This window comes from Mus pahari, chromosome 3 (assembly GCF_900095145.1).
Source record: "Mus pahari chromosome 3, PAHARI_EIJ_v1.1, whole genome shotgun sequence".
In the NCBI taxonomy this organism is placed as follows: domain Eukaryota; kingdom Metazoa; phylum Chordata; class Mammalia; order Rodentia; family Muridae; genus Mus; species Mus pahari.
Window position 1 is genome coordinate 135,846,580 of NC_034592.1, and position 19,022 is coordinate 135,865,601.

The 19,022-nt window shown below is 50.9% G+C and overlaps 1 protein-coding gene across 2 annotated transcripts in view; it reads right to left on the reverse strand.

Moving 5' to 3' along the window:
* The window catches only part of Nol4l (nucleolar protein 4 like), a 117,927-nt gene that overhangs the window by 59,359 nt on the left and 39,546 nt on the right, over window positions 1–19,022 (reverse strand). For both annotated transcript variants that reach the window (XM_021192248.1, XM_029536219.1), the window contains exons 2-4: window positions 12,804–12,959; window positions 7,258–7,369; window positions 71–180 (exon numbers count right to left, since the gene is read on the reverse strand). In XM_021192248.1, coding sequence (XP_021047907.1) covers window positions 71–180; window positions 7,258–7,369; window positions 12,804–12,959 — 378 coding nt within the window. The remainder of the gene's footprint in view (window positions 1–70; window positions 181–7,257; window positions 7,370–12,803; window positions 12,960–19,022) is intronic.

Consider the following 19,022-nt stretch of genomic DNA (forward strand, 5'->3'; position numbering starts at 1 on the left):
CTGGAAAGTCTCAGCCACAACCAGGCAAGGTCAGCCTCCTGGCCTCTGGGGGAGAGAGCAGGCACCTTACCTGCTCCTGAGAGTTCATCACTCGCAGCTTCATCTGCTTCAAGTAGGTGGAGGTGAGGGGCATGTTGTAATCAATAATGCCAGACACCAGAGGGGATGGAGGCTCATTCTCTGCAGCAAAAACAAAAGGAAACCCCTTTCAGTCCCTGCGTGGAGTGAGGGTGGGGTGAAAGGCTGCCTCTGTCAAGGAGAGGGCTAGCGGCCACTCATTGGTCACCTGTCCACCTGTGTGCTGTGCAGCACACAGTGTTGAAAATGCTTGCCAGTTAGGGGCCAGCATTAAAAAAAAAAAGTGAGGCTTGGCTGTTTCAAAAGAAATGAAAGGTCTGTCACACGGGGTTCCTGTGACAACCATGTGGCCCTGTAGCTGCCACTTCTTACAGGCAGGACATGTATGTTTTGCCAGGGCACAGCTTTGCTCACTCAGGCCACCTGCCAGGACCCTGAAGGCATTAAGTTTCCAACTCTGGCCAGAGTTGGCTCTTGCTGGTAAACACCTGCCTCTGCCTGTCCTACTCCAGTCTCAGCCCCATGGTGTCCCCCCCAACAGAGCACCCTCCGAGACCAGATGGCTCACAGATCTGAGCCAGGCCCCCAGTACCCTCCACCCTCCCAAATCCTGGTGCTTCCATAATTGCATGCAGAGGAGGATTTTTTCCTCCTGCTTATTGCTCTGCTGTCCCGAGGATCAAAGCTATGTGTGCTCTTTTTGTAGAAAATCTGCAGTGTGCAGAAAGATGTAAAGAAGAAAATTTAAAAGCATAATTACACCAAGCAGCCTGGCATATGCTTCTGTTTATTTTTCCTTGTGACTTTTCTTTGTATACTTGATATCATAATGTACACAGAGAATTATAGTTCACCTTCCTCTCAAAAATGCATTTCTTTTAATTAAGTTATTTGAGACAGGGTGTTGTTTTGTAGATAGCCCAGACTGACCTTGAACTCACGATCTTCCTGCCTCAGCCTCCGGGGCACTAGAAGTATTTTTTCCCTAAACATGTTGCTATGAGTCTTTTCCCGTAATTTGCCTAAGCCATATCCATATGGTTGGTTGGGTATATAGGCTAGTGTAGCCAACAGTGCAGGGAGCATCTCTGGCAATAGGTACTAGTCTGTACGCTGGCCTTTTCCATCACAGAACTATTCTAAGAGATGGGATTTATGGGTCAGAAAGAAAAGATGACCTTTGAATCTCTGCCCAGCGTGCCCAGGCCACTGTCCTGCTGGCTATTCTCTGGGCTTCTCCTGTCCACAGAGGCCTCAGAATCTCCATTTCACCAAAGGGTTAGGATGTGAGTTGGGTAAAAACAAGAGCAACTGCCGCTGTGCAAAGTCTGTCACCTCTGTCACCACCACAGCCCAGACACCAGCTGCAGAAGAGGCAGGTGGCAGGGCCAAGGTGCACAGGTGATTTTTTTCCACTTGCCCCTCTAGAGCCAGCACCCAAACCAAAAAGGACCCTGCACCCAACGCTGTGCCACATGATGAGGCCGCAGGACAGACAGACACTTGTGTGAATGTCTAGAGGTGTGAACAGCAGGAGTCTGAGATGGTTCTGTGGACATTACTAAAACAATTCATCTTTGACTTGAGTGAGAAGAGGAGAAAAAGCCTCAGAAACACGGAGTGGGGGGCAGAGTCACCCCAAGAGGGGGCCCTCCTATGTGGCCTGGGCAGGAAGAGCCTGGAAGAGACTGGTCCTAGACCAGACTGAGTCCAAGACTTTTGTATGCCCTTTAATGTGGTGATGAATGTGTTTGAATGGACTTGGGTAACGTATGGAAACACACACTCCAAGGGCAGCAGACCCTGAAAACGGGTGAGGGAAGAGGCATACTCTTTTCCTTCAAAAGCTCTCATCTTATTTACTTACAGACAAGTAAATTATATCTAAAACCGTTCTAAAACCGTTTGCTGGTCCCCTGTGAGTCTAAGTTCATACTGTGATTCTGACTCAGAACAGTAGCTATGGAATCCTTGCCGGTCCACTTAAAAAACCAAACTAAACCCGAGTGCAGCATTATTGTGCCTGCCACTAGCCTGCTGCCACACTGCTCAGATTTCACTTCACACTGAGTTCAAATCCCTGACAGTGCACTGAATGTGCGTGCATGCTGTGCTGATGGCAGGGAGGGCTGCTCCTTATTGTCTATCTTTTCTGGGTGGGGTAGGGAATCCTGTGCACATGGGCCTAGCCTGTTGGAAAATGGAACTGGCTCTTGTTCCCCCTTTTCTTCAACAGACCACCATCAACCTAGACGTGACTTCCTTAGCCACAGGGAGCTTCTAGGCCTTATTCGACCAAGATTACAGGGTTGGAGGCAACACATTAGGTTAATGGTTCCAGGGACACTCATGTGCAGTTAGACAGAAACCATGTTCCTGTCTCCAAATCCTGGTGTTTCTGGCCAAGAAGTGTGAATTCACTTTAATGTCCTTAAAGGGTAAGGTTATCTGGCATGAAGTTGCTAAACAATATGGAGGCTGCAAAAGGCCACCCACCCCCCCAATGGCCCTGCTCATACAGGGCCCTCTGCTCTTGGCCGTCCACACAGGGTAGACGCTCTGATGTAACTTAACTTACATCACACCTGAATGCCAGGGATGGTTATCAAAAAGCACAAATAAAACAGGTAACAGCCGGGCGTGGTGGTGCACACCTTTAATCCCAGCACTCGGGAGGCAAAGGCAAGTGGATTTCTGAGTTCAAGGCCAGCCTGGTCTACAAAGTGAGTTCCAGGACAGACAGGGCTACACAGAGAAACCCTGTCTCAAAACAACAACAACAACAACAACAACAACAAAAAAAACAAACAAGCAAAAACATAAAACAAAACAAAACAAAAAACAGATGACAGTTTGGCTTAGGAGGAAAACCCCAAAAGAACAGTATCTAGGATGGTGATCTGGAGGCAGAAGGAAAGGGTCTTCCCTGGTCTGTGCTCCCAAGCTTCTCTGCAAATCTGAGGATGCTTCTGGGGCCTCAGAGGAGCCAGGAGTGCTCTGGAAGAGGGTGACAAGATGCCTGTGGTGGGGATGCAGGCAAACAAAGCTATCGGGGAACACCTGTGCTGGTGGGCAGACCAGAGTGACCAAGGTAGGCAGGGCATATGTCCAGAGAGGAAGGGAGCCACAGAGCTGGCATAGGAGGTCAGAACTGGCTCACCATGGTGAGGAGGACGGCAGAAGGGCTGGGGGAACCCCTTAAGCTCTGGATATGGTGAGTGGAGCAACAGCAGATGCAAAGTCAATGGTGCCCCAGTGTGGGGAGGATGCCATGCCAGGCAAGTTAAGGCAGAGTGTAAAGGTCCTCTGTGCCAACATATGTGGTGGTCATGCCCAGGCCACTGAAAACAGCTGATGCCACTGCATTGGGCACTGTTACTATGGTGAGAGGAGAGTTAAGAGCTATCATCAACATGGAGTCTAAGTGATCCAGCAGGCTGCTACGAAGAGAGGCTGAGGAAGGGCCACCCAGTAATGTTTTAAGACCTCCTTTCCAAGAAGAATGGAAGCCAGCCCACGCGCTCAGCCTGATTCCCTGGGGCTTGGGAAGGACCCACAGCTTGGGCTCTGCCTAGGATAAGACAGGCCAGGTCAAGCTCAGCCTCCACCGTGGGACCAAAGACACCTGTCAATCAACACAGATGTCACATTCTCCAGGTGCCTGCTCATTCTCACAGCCTTTATCTAGAGAACTCCTCAGTCCAGAGATGACAGAAGTTCCCAGATACTGGTTGGGTACTAGAGGATGAGGGGCAGAGAAGCCCTAAGACCAGCCAGCCTTGTACAGTTCAGACTAGGAAACAAAACAGGCCCCTCAAGCCTAGGTTGAAGGAAGGTAGTCAGAGGGCCTACACAGAACTGAGACAGGAGGGTGAGCGGGGAAAATGGGCTGTATGGGAGTCCATTGGAGCCAAGAGGGCTTTGGAGTAGTTCAAGAAAGCTTCTCTCAGAGTAAAAAGGATCTCTCACAGCCCCAGGGAATGGGTCACCACCACACAGAAAGGCTATGCATCCCCCACTGTCACTCAGTGCATCTGTTAACAGGGAGATGAAAGGCCAGCCAACGAGGCAAGACAGAAGCCAGCAATGGACAGCAATGTGTCTGGAAAGCACAGGAAGGAGGGATCCATACGCTTGGTTCTGGGAACTGCACACTAGTCTGACTTGATGATTCAATTGCTCCAGAGGCAGCACAACCACAACCTGTGTGTTGCCAGCTCACAGTTTGCAACCATATCACAGTATATTGTCACACAGAGAAAGCAGGAATGTACCCTCAGAGGTTCCTCTGCTCAGGAAGTCAGGCTGGTCTGAGCATCAGTCCCCACAGGAATTGGTGGGAGAGGTTGTGGTGTAGAGGCCCTGGAATCCAAGGACTGACTTCCAGACTCTCTGCAGCTTGCTCTGTTTATGTTCCTTGTGTGGAGTGGGGATTTGGGGGCTGCTGGGCCTCACACTCTGCTGGGGACAAGCTGCTCACTGGGGCCACTCTGCTTCCTCCTTTTCTTTCCAGCATGAGGCCAGGAAGCAAGGCAGTCTCCCAGCAGCCCCAGAGGAGACTCCATCCTGTCCCCTCTCCCCTCCCTCCCTCCCTCCCTGGGACGGGAATAACAGGCCCTCTGGCCACAGGGAAGGGAGGGCTAGCAGGCAGTGGTGCAGCCCAAGGAAGTACTATGGGTAGAATTTGACCTTGGGCTCCTGCCAAGGACAAAGCTGACAAGGATTGGGGGCTGATGCCTCGGACCACAGAGCAGGCAGGCGTTCTCTATGACAATCTAGAAGCCAATCTTTCCCTTTTAAATCTAGCACGTGGATGGACTCCAGCTAGTGGGCTCAGGGTGGGGGTTGGACACTTCTGACCTTACCTTTGCAACCGCTGGCTCAGTCTAGGGAGAAGGGGAAGCTATCTGGGCCTGAGCATCATAACCTAACAATGGGCCATGTTCCCAAGGTATCCACAGAGCTCCGGAGCCCTGCACAATGGGCTCCTTTTCTATATCTGCATCACCACAGCCCTGCGAGGAAGACATTCTTCCCACTCTGCTGAGAAAGGCGGTTCTGCTTCCCTCTCTTGGGAGTTGGAGAAGGAAGCTGGGTGAGTGATTTCACCCAGCACCTCTTCGGGTCTTGGTTTCCTTGGTTGTATGCCAGGACTGACAACTCATAGCTATTATGAGCAGGGGATTCTCAGAGAGGTTCCCTAGCCTGCTGTGGGATACACAGTAGGGGACACAGTCACACACCAGTCCCCCTGGCCTGGGGCCCACTCTTCCATGGGCTGTGCTCTGGTTTCCTGTCGTCCTCTCTGGGCAGTGGCAAGGTCAGCTGTCTGGGACTGAGGGTAGACAGGCACCTGTCCTCTTTCCTGTCGAGATAAGCACCAGGAGAGAAGCTCAAAACAGTCCTCAGGCTGGTTTGTATTCTATTCAGTTCTGGGCTGTGAGCAACCCCCCTCTTCTCCTCCTTTCTTGAGCTGAGGGTGGGAAGGACCCTCCTAAGGTGGAGGCAGCCAGTGGAGAGAGGAAGCACCTTGCTCTTAGGCTGCCTGCACATAAGTCCCCAGCCTGAGGACCTTGCAGCTTCTGGGGAGGAACACCCTCCTCACCATAGGAAACAGCAGGAGAGCCAGGAGACTACAGTCCCCTAGAGCAGTCTTGCCTCTTCCTTCAGGCAGCAGTTTTGTTGCGCCTGACTCCTCCGGTTGCTATGGAAACAATTAGGGCAGAAATAGGAGGGGAGCAGCATACTTAGGTGGGCAGGATCCAGGCAGCAGCACCAGGGTCCAGCCTTGCAGTTTGGGGCATGAGCAGAGAAAAGGTCCCCAGGCCCATTTGCAGGCCAAGGATTATCTTGGCCCCGGGGGCCAGGCCACGAGTGACAGTGACAAGCACCCCTTAGGGTTACTTTCCCATATTAGAGCCCTGGGCTAAGCTCAGGGATGACCTCTCAAGCCTTATCAGTCCTTGGAGTAGGGATCCTTACTGACCCCATGCACAGAGTTGGGGGTCACACACTCATACAGCCTGGCCTAGGAGCCTGCTCTCAACAACAGAATCAGCATTGGCTCTGGACCTTCACACCTTGGAAGCTGTCTTACACCTGCTAGGCAGCTACTGCTTAGTGGCTCCCAGGCAGGCAGCAAAGCCTCTAGATCTGGTGAATCACTGCTGTCATCAGCTGCTCAGGTGCTTGTTGCCTGTGTCCCTGTCACTGGGCTGTCATAGGACGGTCCACTTGTTTTCCCCAGGTGGGTGCCTGCCCTTAGAGGTCTACCTGGATAAGTGGCTTCCTGTCCACTCCTACTTTGTCCTCATGGTCAGATAACTGCCCCCACCCCTTTTGTTCTGTTGACCATGGCTCATAATTTGCAGGCCTGGAGCCAGGGGAGGCCCAGAACCTTGATTAGTGTACCCCCCAACCCCCAAAGCCAAAACACACTAAACCACCCATGCTACCCATGATAATTATGGTCAAATGTTCTGGCCTGTGTTACAGTCAAAGCCAGCTGCAGGCAGACAAACCGATGGGCTGTGTAGGAAGATGTTGGAGGGGGACCCTTGATGGTCTCACTGGGCTCAACAGAGCAAATGGCAGCTTCAGCTAATCACAAGTGGTCTGTCCATCTTCAGTTCTAATCAGTCCTCACTGAGCTGACGGGAGGTCACATGAGGCAGACCTTAGTGAGAGTGCATACTGGCAGGAGTTAAGGGCCAAAGGGTAAGAAGAACATGCCTCATGGGGTGTGTGTCTGTCTTCAGAGACCCAGATCCATATGTACATGAGTGGACAACCAGCCCCAGGGGCAAGGTCAAGTGGCTAGGATGGAAGAACCCAGAGAACAGGAAGGTTGGCCACTTAGAATTAGGTGAGAGGAGAGAGGCTAGCCTAAGCCTTGAAGGGCAAGATGGATGGGTTGTTGGTTCTAAGCGAAGCATAACATTTACAAAACCAATAAAGAAGCAGTGTGGTGGTACACACATAGTTTCAGCACTCGAGACATTATGGCAGGAGGATTGATAGCTTGGAGCCAGCCTGGGCTATACGGTGAGACTCTGTCTCAAAAATAAGTAAGCAAGCAAGTAATTAATAATTAGAAAGTCAAACAAATCCAAACAAGGTTCCTAAGGCAGCCACCACCCACATGGCCTCTGGAGGACCTGTCCACTGCGTGGCCCCCACCTTTGGGCTCCGGGCCGCTGGAGTTAAAGTGCATCCTCTTCTGGCATTCCGTGCAGCTCATGAGGAACCGAGTCACAGCCTCTCTGGGGAGGAAGGCGTAGGTCTCCGCGATCTGCCAGAAAACAGTTTGCACATCATGTGCCACCTTGAAGGCAACTTAGTCGCCAACAACACTGAGGGGCCAATGGCCTCTGTTCCTTTCTGTAAAATGAGCCACTTGTTTTTAAAACTTGAATAAAGGAGATTAAAAAATGAAAATTAAAAGCATTTAAACATGATCTAGTTTTAAACCTCTTATAAACAATATCCTTCTCAGAACATTTTATGGCCGCCACTAAAAGGTGAGCTTGTGAACATGGCTCTAGATTACAACCACCTCTCCTCTTAGAGATGTATAAGCTAAGACCCACTTGTAAATTCACTGGTCTAGTAACAAAGCCCAGTGTTCCACCACTGATGTCCTGGGCTAACCCACAGGCCAAGGGCCTTTTTAGGCAGAGCATCCAACTTTCCACATGTTCCTCCTGTAACTAAGGATTCCATTGAGGCCCACGGCTCTTGAGAGGTAGGACTGCAGGTCACAGCACCCCACTGAGGGAGGAGAGCTGGCAGGGGACAGGGAAGTAGAGATGGAATGGAAAGGGTATGAAAAGGCTGGGTAGGAAGCAGGGAAGGGTGGGTGTGGGTCTGCAACACTAGTAAGGGGGTCAGCTTTACTCTAGGTTTTGGAAAACTCTGATTCTGGTTTGGCTGTTCAAGGGGTCCAAAGTGTCCTATTAATGCCACCTTTTCTCTGCCAGAGGCAGGCAGTCTATCAGCTGATTTTCCCATGCTGTCTAGAAGCCGGTTCTCCCACTCCTCTCCACTAAGGGGCAGTATCACCCAAGCATCCCCACGCTTAGCACAGACCAGTGGAAAGGTTGGCTGAGGGCTTTAGGGACACTCGGGACTCTACTGGGCCCTGCTCCTCCCATGGCCAGTATACAGTCTGCTTCTACAGGGACTAGAGACAGGATTCATGGACACCCTCAGTCTCAGCTGGTAGAGGCAGCCCTCTAAGGAACAGCCTTCAAGACTCCAGCCCAGCCACTGGCCTGCTTCACGTCCTGCAGAGTTCTACAGCTACTGCTGCCAGCTGCAAACTAGAGTTAATTTTGGTGGCACAGTTGTTACTTCTCAGCTGATTTGATGCTCTGCAGAGCAGGCAGTCTCTTTGATGAGTTATCTCTCTTCTAAATTCCCTGTCTGATTGCCTTGCTCTGGAGGCCAAGGGCAAGGTGAACCCTGTGTCTCTGGCTAGAGCCACTGTGGGAGAGCCACAGTGGAGGAGGAAGACAAGGTTGGCCCACTCTGGAGATGAGCACTAGAGGGTGGAGGGCTTTCTGCTAGGTAAGTATGCATCTTCATCCTAGTCTAGAGCTCTAGGAGTCCTTTCAGAGCATGCCAAGTTGGGAATAGTGAGTCTGTTCCAGGCAGAGCCAGAGCTGGGGCTGACTGGCCAAATGATGGGGTCCCAGACTCCCCTGAGATACTGCTCCCAGTTAGGCCTCAGAAGAGCTGAGTGGTAATGGGGAAGAGAGATGCAGTCAGCTGAAAGGGATGTGAGGTTCATGCCAGGGGAATGAGGTTGCCTCCTCACCTGCACTGGAAAGGCACAGCTCAAGAACAACAGCCCCTGGTCAGGCTGCTCTGCTGAGGGCTGTACTCAGGGCGAGCATAGCTAGCTTGGCTTCCTGGCCTTCAGAGCGCACAGGAATCTGTCTCCAGGGTGCAATGGTGACAAGATCTGATCTCAGTTTGGTCCCCAGCACTGGGCCAGGGAGATCTATCTTCTGGCCCTGGGTCCCACGGGAGAATGGGAGAGGTAAAAAGTCCTTGGAGCTGTCAGAGGGTGGGGCAGTGTCAGAGGAAGCTGGGAGTTAGTCTGTACTACATAGGAACCCATCCATATGCACAGCACACCCTCTTATATTTTCCACAGAATCTTTTGGTTCAACCTTTGGTTGGTCAGGACTAGAAATGGAACCTCTATTTCTGTTTGTGTACTTGGATGCCACAGGCCCACGGAACACAGGACACACACACACACACACACACACACACACACACATACACTCACTCACAATAAGACCAGAAAGGCAATCCTCACAAGATGCTCATATCAGGAGGATGGTGGCTTTCAGATGTTTCAGATACTGTTCTAGAAATAGATGCACATGTACAAAACAGAGTAAGTGGGCTGCCCACATGTTCCGGGAAGAGGTGCTCCAGGACCTCTCCCTGTCCCAGGACCCTTCCCTCAGCTGTCCTGGGCTGCCTTGCTGTGCTGCTGCTCTCAGTCTCCTGCCAGGATCCTGAAACCATGTATGGATTTCCCTTTTCTATTTTTCCTAGTGTTAAAAACTGAGAGATTTCACAGGCAGGGAGAACAGAAGCTATTTGCAGAGTCGCTGACTTGCAAGGCCTGGTTTTCACTCTCCAACTCAGAAGCCAACAGAGGCTGGAAGGAGGGGCAGGGTGTGGGGGGATTTGCACCACTTTACAAGATCCTCCTTCTGCCCTGTGGTGGATTAGCACATGGTGGGCCTGGAGCAGCTGCTGACCACATCTGGCTCCAACTCCAAAGTGGCCTGGGTGGCCAGATCCAGGCTCTGCGAGCTGAGCTGGCCGCTAGCATCCCTGGAGGGGAGGAAGAGGTAAAAGGGTTCTTCCAACCTAGATTGGCTAAGATGGGGGAAAGTCCTGGAGTGTGGGGGTGTGTAGGGGGTGTGGGGGGTGCTCAGGGAACTGGGAGCAGCCTGGAAGTTGCCCAGGTTTAGATCAGCGAGACTCCTAGGATCTTTGGATAATCAAGTCACCCTGATAGAGAGGCTATGACAGGGTTCCCTGCTCAAAAAGCCACTCCTTCTGTATCATCTGCTGGAGATGCTTCTGCCCTGACTCTCAAAACTGCAGGCTTTAAAAGCACACAACCTTTCCTCTCTAATTCTTTGCTGAACAGTTGCTGGAATGATCCTCTTCCCTAATGAAGAACTGGCCTCTTTTAGTGCCCCAAACAAGGCTGCCCACTTCCCTACTGACTCTCAAACTCAAAGGCACGTCAGGCCTATAAGAATTCGAAAGTTCCTGTACCTTATAGACAAAAAAGCAGACCCAGGATTCAGGTTTGGCTAAATACATGATGACAGATCCAAACCCACTCATCCGAGGGCTTGATGAAAACCTGCAGTGCCGGGCTGTGCCTCTACAGCCATGCACAGGGTTTGCCTGGGGGCCTTTTCTAAAGGGGGGCTCATGTCTACCGAGCAAGGCTGAGGAGCGAGGCAGGGTGGAGGGAAGTGAAAGCAGACGTAAGGGGGAGCACACAAGCATCCAGCTACCATCTCTGCCGGGGGAAACAGGAAGAGGGTAGCCAGGAAAGGTGGCAGATGGGACAGAGGGAAGGGTGAGGAGGTATGGAGGGGAAGCGGAAGCGCCAGCTTCTTGTCCTCCAATTGCTGCAGGAGGGCCCTAGTCCGCTGAGCTCAGCCTTGGCCCTGTGCTGAAATTCCAGCTGTGTATGCAGCCAGCCCGCTCCATGCCAGTCATGTGCCAGCTCCAGGCTGGGCAGGGCAATGGGGCACATGGCAGCATATGCACCAGAAGCCAGAAAGTGCAAAGGCCTAGCTGTCTGCTTGGTCCAGGAGTACAAGAGCTGTCAAAAACAGCCCCCCTCAGCTTCAGCCTCTAGGTCCTAAAGGCCACAGACCCCATTGAGGAGTACCTGTGGACAAGGCTTGCTGCTGGGCACAGAGGAGCCAGGGAAGTCACCAGATTCAGACAGCCAAGCCCACACGCCTGACAACAGCCAGTGGCCGGCCTGGCAGTTTGCCTCAGGAGACCTGTAGCAAGGAAGGATGGATCCTGGTCAGCTACCTGGCTCTGAACTCCAGCTGAGCAGCTTCACCTTAATGTGGGGCTCAGGTGTCCCTGCTTCATGGCTGTAGCTTTTACATGGCTCAGACTTAGGAGGCAAAATTGGAAAGGGCTAAGGGTAGAGCCGGGCACACAGGAAGTTCAGCACCATAAGCAAATGCAATCTTCTCAATCCCAAGGAGACCCTAGTCCCAGACAGATGGGTGGGTCTCCCTCTTGTGGCCTCACTTAGAAAGACCCTCAGCCTGGCTTCCTTCCTTACAGGCACATATACTGACCAGCAGGAGGAATGGGAAGACAGGGTGGCCACACTGTGCCCCTCAGCCTCTTTCCTCTCTGCTCGGAGGCTCCCGGCAGAGGAAGAGGCAGATCCTAAAGAGAGGCAGCTCAGTGACTCCTATGGCAACTTACAGCTGTCTGTGACTCCAGGCCCAGGGGACCCCTGTTGTCTTCCGGCCTCCATGGGTATAGCACTCACATGGTACACAGACACATGAAGAGCAAGGAGCCAAATACCCATCCAGGACAAAGACCATCAACTGAGGACAAGGGTTTCTGCAATCTGGGATTCTGTGAATTGGGACACATGGGGAAATAACATCTATACATACAGGCCACCTCCACTACAACCCAAGGCTGTCTACGCACGGATACGAGCTGCTTGCTACTTAGGTGTGACCCTGTATGGGTGACCCTGTACTGGTGACTTGAGGTTCTGGTTCTGTTTCTTTAAGTAGGAAATGGCCCATTGTGTCTCTGTCACACGATGGCCTTTGGTGCTCAGCTGAGAATAAAATGTCTGGCTTGTGGGCTGAGATGTGCACGGGCCACGGGTGCAGACCTACATGCAGAGCCAATGGGAGGGCAGCCTCTGCGTAGCAGGCTCCTCCTGAAGTTGGGGCTGCTGCTGTCTATAGCCCTGCTCTCCACCTCCCTGATGTGTACTATTTCTCTAGTAGTTGTTCCACTCCTTTCTGCCCTCCTAAAGGTGGCCAGTATAGACTCTCCTTTTCCATGAAACTCAGCCCTCAGTGTCCAGAGCCAGCACACCTTCACTGAGTCCCCCAGTGTCCTTGCTCTATCAAAGCAGGTCTTGGAGGCATTTCCCCTTCTGCAGATATCTTTTTGCCTTCAGCCTCTTCACCCCAAATCCAACTGTGACCTTCTAAAGGTATGAAGCAGGTCCTCTGGCCAACTCACAGGGCTAGCTTACAGTGCTGTAGTAACCTGGCTAAGCTCACACAGGAGGCATCTAGGGCAGGCTGGCAAGCGCTCTGTGCCATGCTGTGGAGGCTCTGGCCCCTGTGATTCTTATTATCTGTGCTCCCCCAGCAGGCTAAAAGGGGCTGAAACTGGGGAGAGGAGGGCTTCCTCTCTGTCCTGCCCATCTCCTTTTCTCTCCCTCCCTCCCTTCAACCTGCTTCTTCTTTGTGCTCTGACCGCAGAACCCGCCCCTCACCCTGAGAGCCATCTCTGGCTGCTGGTGCCCTTGCCCCATGCCCCCCTGGATCCCCAAAGGCCGCTTCATCACGCCTCAGCTCCCAGCCCCGCCTCCCGCCCAACATGTGCGGAGCCCATGGCCTCCTGCCAAAGCCTAGGGCTGCCAGCAGAGGCAGAGACAGAAATCTCACCGCTCGGTAGGTTTTCTTCTGCCCAGCGTGCTTGGGGGCTTTGCCTGGCTCTGCGGAGCTCTCCACGTGCATCGAGTAGATGATGTCAAAGAAATCTTCCACCACAGCAACGCGTTTCAGAGAGATGCCCTCGGGCTCCGACAGGCCATCTGCCCCCTGTGACAGGGTGGACAAGCTGTGTTAGTGTCAGGGCTGATGGAGGGTGAGAGCTGGGCCCCGAGGCCAGGCCACAGGTCGGGGAGGGGGGCAGGGTCTTTGCTGCTTCCCTGGCCCAGCATGGCTTCCAACAGTTCCAGTTAGGGGCTGGGGAGGAGAGGAAACCCACTGGATCTGGGGAGAGAGTACAAAAGTCAGGGTGGATGAGGAGGCTACAAAACCTACCAGCAACAATGGGCAGAGAAACACAGAACAAATTAGGAAACCAAGAGGTTCCATGTTCACAAATCAGACAGATTGTGCCAGACTCCCAGAGAGCTCTCGAATCACATGCTGTGCCAAGACCATCCTAGAAGTCTCTGGGGAGGGGGAGTGCTAAATAGATGCGGCCCCATCAGGAGCTTGCCAATGAGCAGTAACCTTCCACTGTGGTCCTGGGTTGGGGTCCCAGGGGACTGGCTACCATCACCTAGGTGGCTCCCGCCTTCACCCAGGCTTTTCGAAAAAGCTTTTCATCACTTTCCTTCCCTATGCCAGCAGCTGAACGCCAGCCACAGTGCCCAGGCTCTTTGTATGGGGAGAAGCACAGAAAAACAGGCTGGAGGGCATGAGATGTGGCAGGGCTGGGAGCCTGGTGGTCATGGGCCCCAAGCCTCTTATTAGACTGTCAGCTGGCTCAACAAGGTGTGCCAAGATGGAGACTGAATTCTTTGCAGCAAAGAGCTGTGTAAGGCACCTGTGCCCCACTCCCAACCCTAGTGAGGAAAGAGGCCAAAGGGAGACTCCAGGGCATGAGTTGTAGGTGGGGCCAGTAGCACTCCATGAAAGTGTTTCCTGGTCCACAGAGATCTGGGGATACCAGCTCTCCCCTATCATTCCCCCATTCGCAGACTGGGAAGACTTTAGGGGGCTTCAGGGAACAAATAGTATGGACAACATGCCCAAAGCACAACTCCCAAGATAATCCTTCCCCAGAGGACGCAGGACAAGGATAGCCCTGGGGAGGCGTGGACTTCACACCTGGCACATGCTAGGTGATTGACAAACAACTGCTGCAGGGCAGGTAGTAGGCTAGCATGTCATTGAGACATGCTTGGAATGGGTGTGATAGTTCATGTCTTCATGTAGACCTCAGTGAGTTTGAGGCCAGTCTGGTCTACCTAGCAAGTCAGACACCCAGAGCTACATAAAGAGACCTTGTATCACTCATGCACACACAAAAGCACTTTATGGTTGGCTGAATTTCCCCAAGTGTATGACGGAGCTGAACATTACAACCCTGGGAGGTTGTGATGGCCAGGACCTGCCTGGGAACAGTGGCAGAGGATGGACAGTCAGGCCCTCAGACATTCTAAGGAGAATACAGGTCTTGCCAGCATGCCAAGGACTGGCTTCAGTTTTATCCCTTGTCTTTCCAGACAGATATGCAGTGCTGGCAGAATGGGAAAGCCTTGTGGCCATTGGCCTGCTTGGGGCATCTATGGCGTGGGCTGCTAAACTAGAACTCCTAGGCAACATCTCTACATGATGCCCCTGGGCTGTGGCCTCACCAGCCTGACACAGTCCTCTCGCCAGTCAGTACCCATTTCAACCAAGACTTCTCAGAGGGCAGGCATCTGTGTAAGCACATATGTGCATGTACAATGCATGTATGTGGGGGAAAACCACACGCTGGCCCAGTCTCACTGCTCTGCAGTTCTGCAACTCAGACAAACTCCCAACTTCCCAACTGGTCATTTAGGAGATGAGCTGTGAAATTACACATCTCTTCAGGTTCACATCTGCCAGACTCACCTTCACGTCTTTCTTAGGGAATCACCACCCTTTGAAGTCCTAAGCTCTTTATGGGCTCACCAGGTGCCACTATGTCACCTAGGAACCAAACTAAAGTACTTTGTAAGAGCAGCAACCACTGAGACATCTCTCCGGCCTCCTCTAGAGGTTTACAATGGCAAAATAATAATAATAATAATAATAATAATAATAATAATAATAATAATAATAAATAAAATAAAAAATAACTTCAAGGATAAATACAACTGATTTTTAGTTCTCAGTCTGGGTATAGCTATACAGGTGTGTGGACAGTGTCTTAAAAAGTCTATTAAGAATACTTGTGGAAGCCAGGCCTGGTGGCGCAGGCCTTTAATCCCAGCACTTGGGAGGCAGAGGCAGGCGGATTTCTGAGTTNGAGGCCAGCCTGGTCTACNAAGTGAGTTCCAGGACAGCCAGGGCTANACAGAGAAACCCTGTCTCAAAAAACCAAAAAAAAAAAAAAGAATACTTGTGGGGCCGGGTGTGGTGGCACATGCCTTTAATCCCAGCACTTGCGAGGCAGAGGCAGGTGGATTTCTGAGTTTGAGGCCAGCCTGGTCTACAAAGTGAGTTCCAGGACAGCCAGGGCTAGACAGAGAAACCCTGTCTCAAAAAAACCAAAAAAAAAAAGAATACTCGTGACCTTCCATCATCTTCTATACACCTGCTCATCTTTAATTTATTACTTATTTTTGTTGTTTTGAGTCAGAGCATTAGCTGGCCTGGAAGTCACAATGTAGACCAGGATGGCCCACAAAGATCTATTTCTCTCTCTCTCTCTCTCTCTCTCTCTCTCTCTCTCTCTCTCTCTCTCTCTCTCCTGAGTGCTGTCATTAAAAGTGTAAGCTACCATACCCAACTTAACTTTAATTTTGAAAAATTATTAATTTCTAGGCTGTGTGGATAGCTCTAGGGGTAAAAACGCTTGCTGCAAAGCATGGGAACTTGAGTCTAAGTCCCGAGAACCCACCCAAAAAGCTGGGCATAATCACTCAAGTTTCTGAAACCCAGTGCTGGTGGTACTGGGGAGACAGGAGGACTCTGGGATTGAATGAAGACCTGCGTCAAGGAGTGTGGAGAGGGGCAGAGGAGGGCACCTGGTATCCTTCTCTAGCCTCCATGTGAGCATATGGGTATACACCACACAGACACACACACGCACGCATGCACGCACACACAGACACACCACATACACACACACAGACACACACACGCACGCACGCACACACACACAGACACACCACATACACACACACAGACACACACACATGCACGCGTACACACACAGACACACCACACACAGACACATACACACACTCAGACACACACAGATACACACACAAAGACAGACACACACAGACACACACACCACATACACACACACACACGCAGACACACACACCACATACACACACCACACACACACACCACACACAGAGACACACAGACACACACACACATGTAAAAATTAAAAAACAAAATCGATGCTGTCATAAAAAAACGTTAATTTGGGGCTAGCGATCTCCCTCTGTGAGTAAAAGCACTGCCACCAAGCCTGATGACCCAGTTGGATCCCTGACTGGCATGTAGCAGTAACTGACTCCTGAAAGATGCCCCTGACCTCCTCCACATGGCACAGGTATACCCCACCCCCAAAATACATAAAATTAAAATTCAATTAAAATGTTAATGTAAGCTGGGTAGAAGTGTTATACACCTTTAATGCCAGCACTCAGGAGGCAGAGGCTGAATTCAAGGCCAGCTTGGTTTACAAAGCAAGTTGTAGGACAGCCAGAGCTACAAAGAGAAGCTCTACCCCTAAGAACCAAAAATTTAAAAAAATTTAAAAATTCAAGCCAGAAGTATAAAGAAGCAGGCTCTAAATTTTGATCACCTTAATGCAGAGGAATACCAACGGGTTCACTTACTTAAAGGCAGATGGACCTCCTGCCCACAGAACTCTTTCATTCAGAAACAGATTCCAGAAGAGAAAGATGCAATATCTAGTGGGCAGGGATAAAGAAAACAGCAGGACAGTGAGGCAGAGAGCGCCCTGTCACTGGTCAGAAACTTGGGGTGGTTCATTTGCTCATTTCTCCCTCTCCCTCTCCCCTCTCTCCCTTCCTTTCTCTTCCTTTCTCTTCCTTTCCTCCCTCCCTCCCTCCCTCCCTCCCTCCCTCCTTCCTTTCTTCCTTCCTTTTGTTATTCGAGACAGGGTCTCTTGATGTAGCACTCACTGGGTGTCCTGGAACTCACTCTGTAGACCAGGCTGGCCTCCAACTCAGAAATCTGCCTGCCTCTGCCTTCAGAGAGCTGGAATTAAAGGTGTGCACCACCACTGCCCGGCTTCTTTTTCACTTCTTGATACATTTTCTCATCTGTTAAGGTAGGCCTAAAAACTCCTAATTGAACGTTCTTAGGATCAAGTAAGAATGTGTGTGAGAGGATATGTGTGCCTGGGCACATGGTTCACAGCTAAAGCATTTGCCACATAACAAGAAGACCAGAGTTCATATCCAGGTAAATCCAAGCAGGCTGACGAAGGAGACTGTCTTAACAGTAAGGTCTAGGTTTCACTGAGAGACCCTGCCTCAAAAAAATAAGCTTTCCATTTCAGCACTCGGCAGGTCAGAAGCAGATGAATCTCGGTAAGTTCCAGGCCAGCTTGGGCTACATAGCAAGATCTACACACAATATAATAAAATCGGGTAGGATAGTGATGAGCGAGAAAATCTGCCTCCATCCTCCACAGGCACACACACACACACACACACACACACACATACACATCCCCATACCCTACACACAAATACACACACATACACACACACCACACACACATCCCCACACCCTACACACAAATACGCATGCATACACACACACCACACACCACACATACCACACACACCACACATACTACACCACACACATACACACCACACATCCATACACCACACATCCATACATGCCACACACACATATCACATACACACACACCACACACATATATACCACACACCACACACACACATATATACCACACACCACACATATACACATATACCACACACCACACACATACACACACGCACACACAGAGAACAGCCAGATCCATTACCCAGTGCCTGTCCTGTCCCTGGCCTAGCCACCCACCTCTATTCTTAGGCACATTTGGGTAAGCAGTGGCTTTGCACCTGGTTTAATGTGACCATAAAATTATCCCAGGGAAACTTCAAGAGAGCCATTTATCACTAACTCCCTCTCTAAAAATCGATTGCCCGGTCAGGTGTGGTGGCACACACCTATAATCCCAGCACTTGGGAGGCTGAAGAAGGAGTTCAAGGACAAGTCCATTCTGGGCTGTATAGTAAGTTCCAGACCAGACTGGGGGCCATACAGGAAGACCTTGTCACAAAAAAATAAAAATAAAAATAAAGACTGCTGTTTTTCAACTCTGGGTCCTGTAACCCACCTATCTCTGGTAGGGAAGGGCCTGTAACAAACAGAACTCAGTTAGCACAAGGTTTGCAGAGGCATAGGGACGTACACTGATAGCCCTCCAATGAGCTATGGCCACCTGAATATTGTGTGTATGTAACACCATAAAGGAAGAACAGCAGAATGCCTGTCTGGTCTTCAATGACAACTGCAGGAAGACGGTGACAAAGAGATCTGACAGCAATGAATATGCCCTGTATCCATGAAGATAATGACCTTTATGCTAAATGTTGCAGGAGGAGCATGCCTTCCATAGCTGGGCATCCAGCAGGAATATGAGAACAGCTAATTAAGGGAACACAAGGTGCCTTCCTGATAGCTTTGGGAACCCCGCCCATCCCCCACTTCCACCCTGTACTGAGAATTTTGAGCCCAGGGCCTTGTACATACCAGGCCAAGTGCTGTCACTGAGCAGTATCTCTAGTCCTCACCATAGCCATGGGATGCTCTTGACAACCCACATCTGCTTAGTACCCAAGTCAGCATCATTTAATCCATTGCTATAAACAAGCTGCATACTGGACTAACAAAGGAAGTTCATTTTACTTATAGGACTGGCTCAGAGGGGACTTGGACCCTCCTGACTACCCCAAGTTATACCTGGTCACTGGGGCTGTTTTCCTCTGTAGGGAAGAATGTTGTTATGGTAACATGCTCCATCTATTAGAACCATCCAACTTCAGAACACCCAACCAGATCCAAACTAATCTAAACCGGACACGGTCTTCATTTCAAAAAATAGGGAACTAC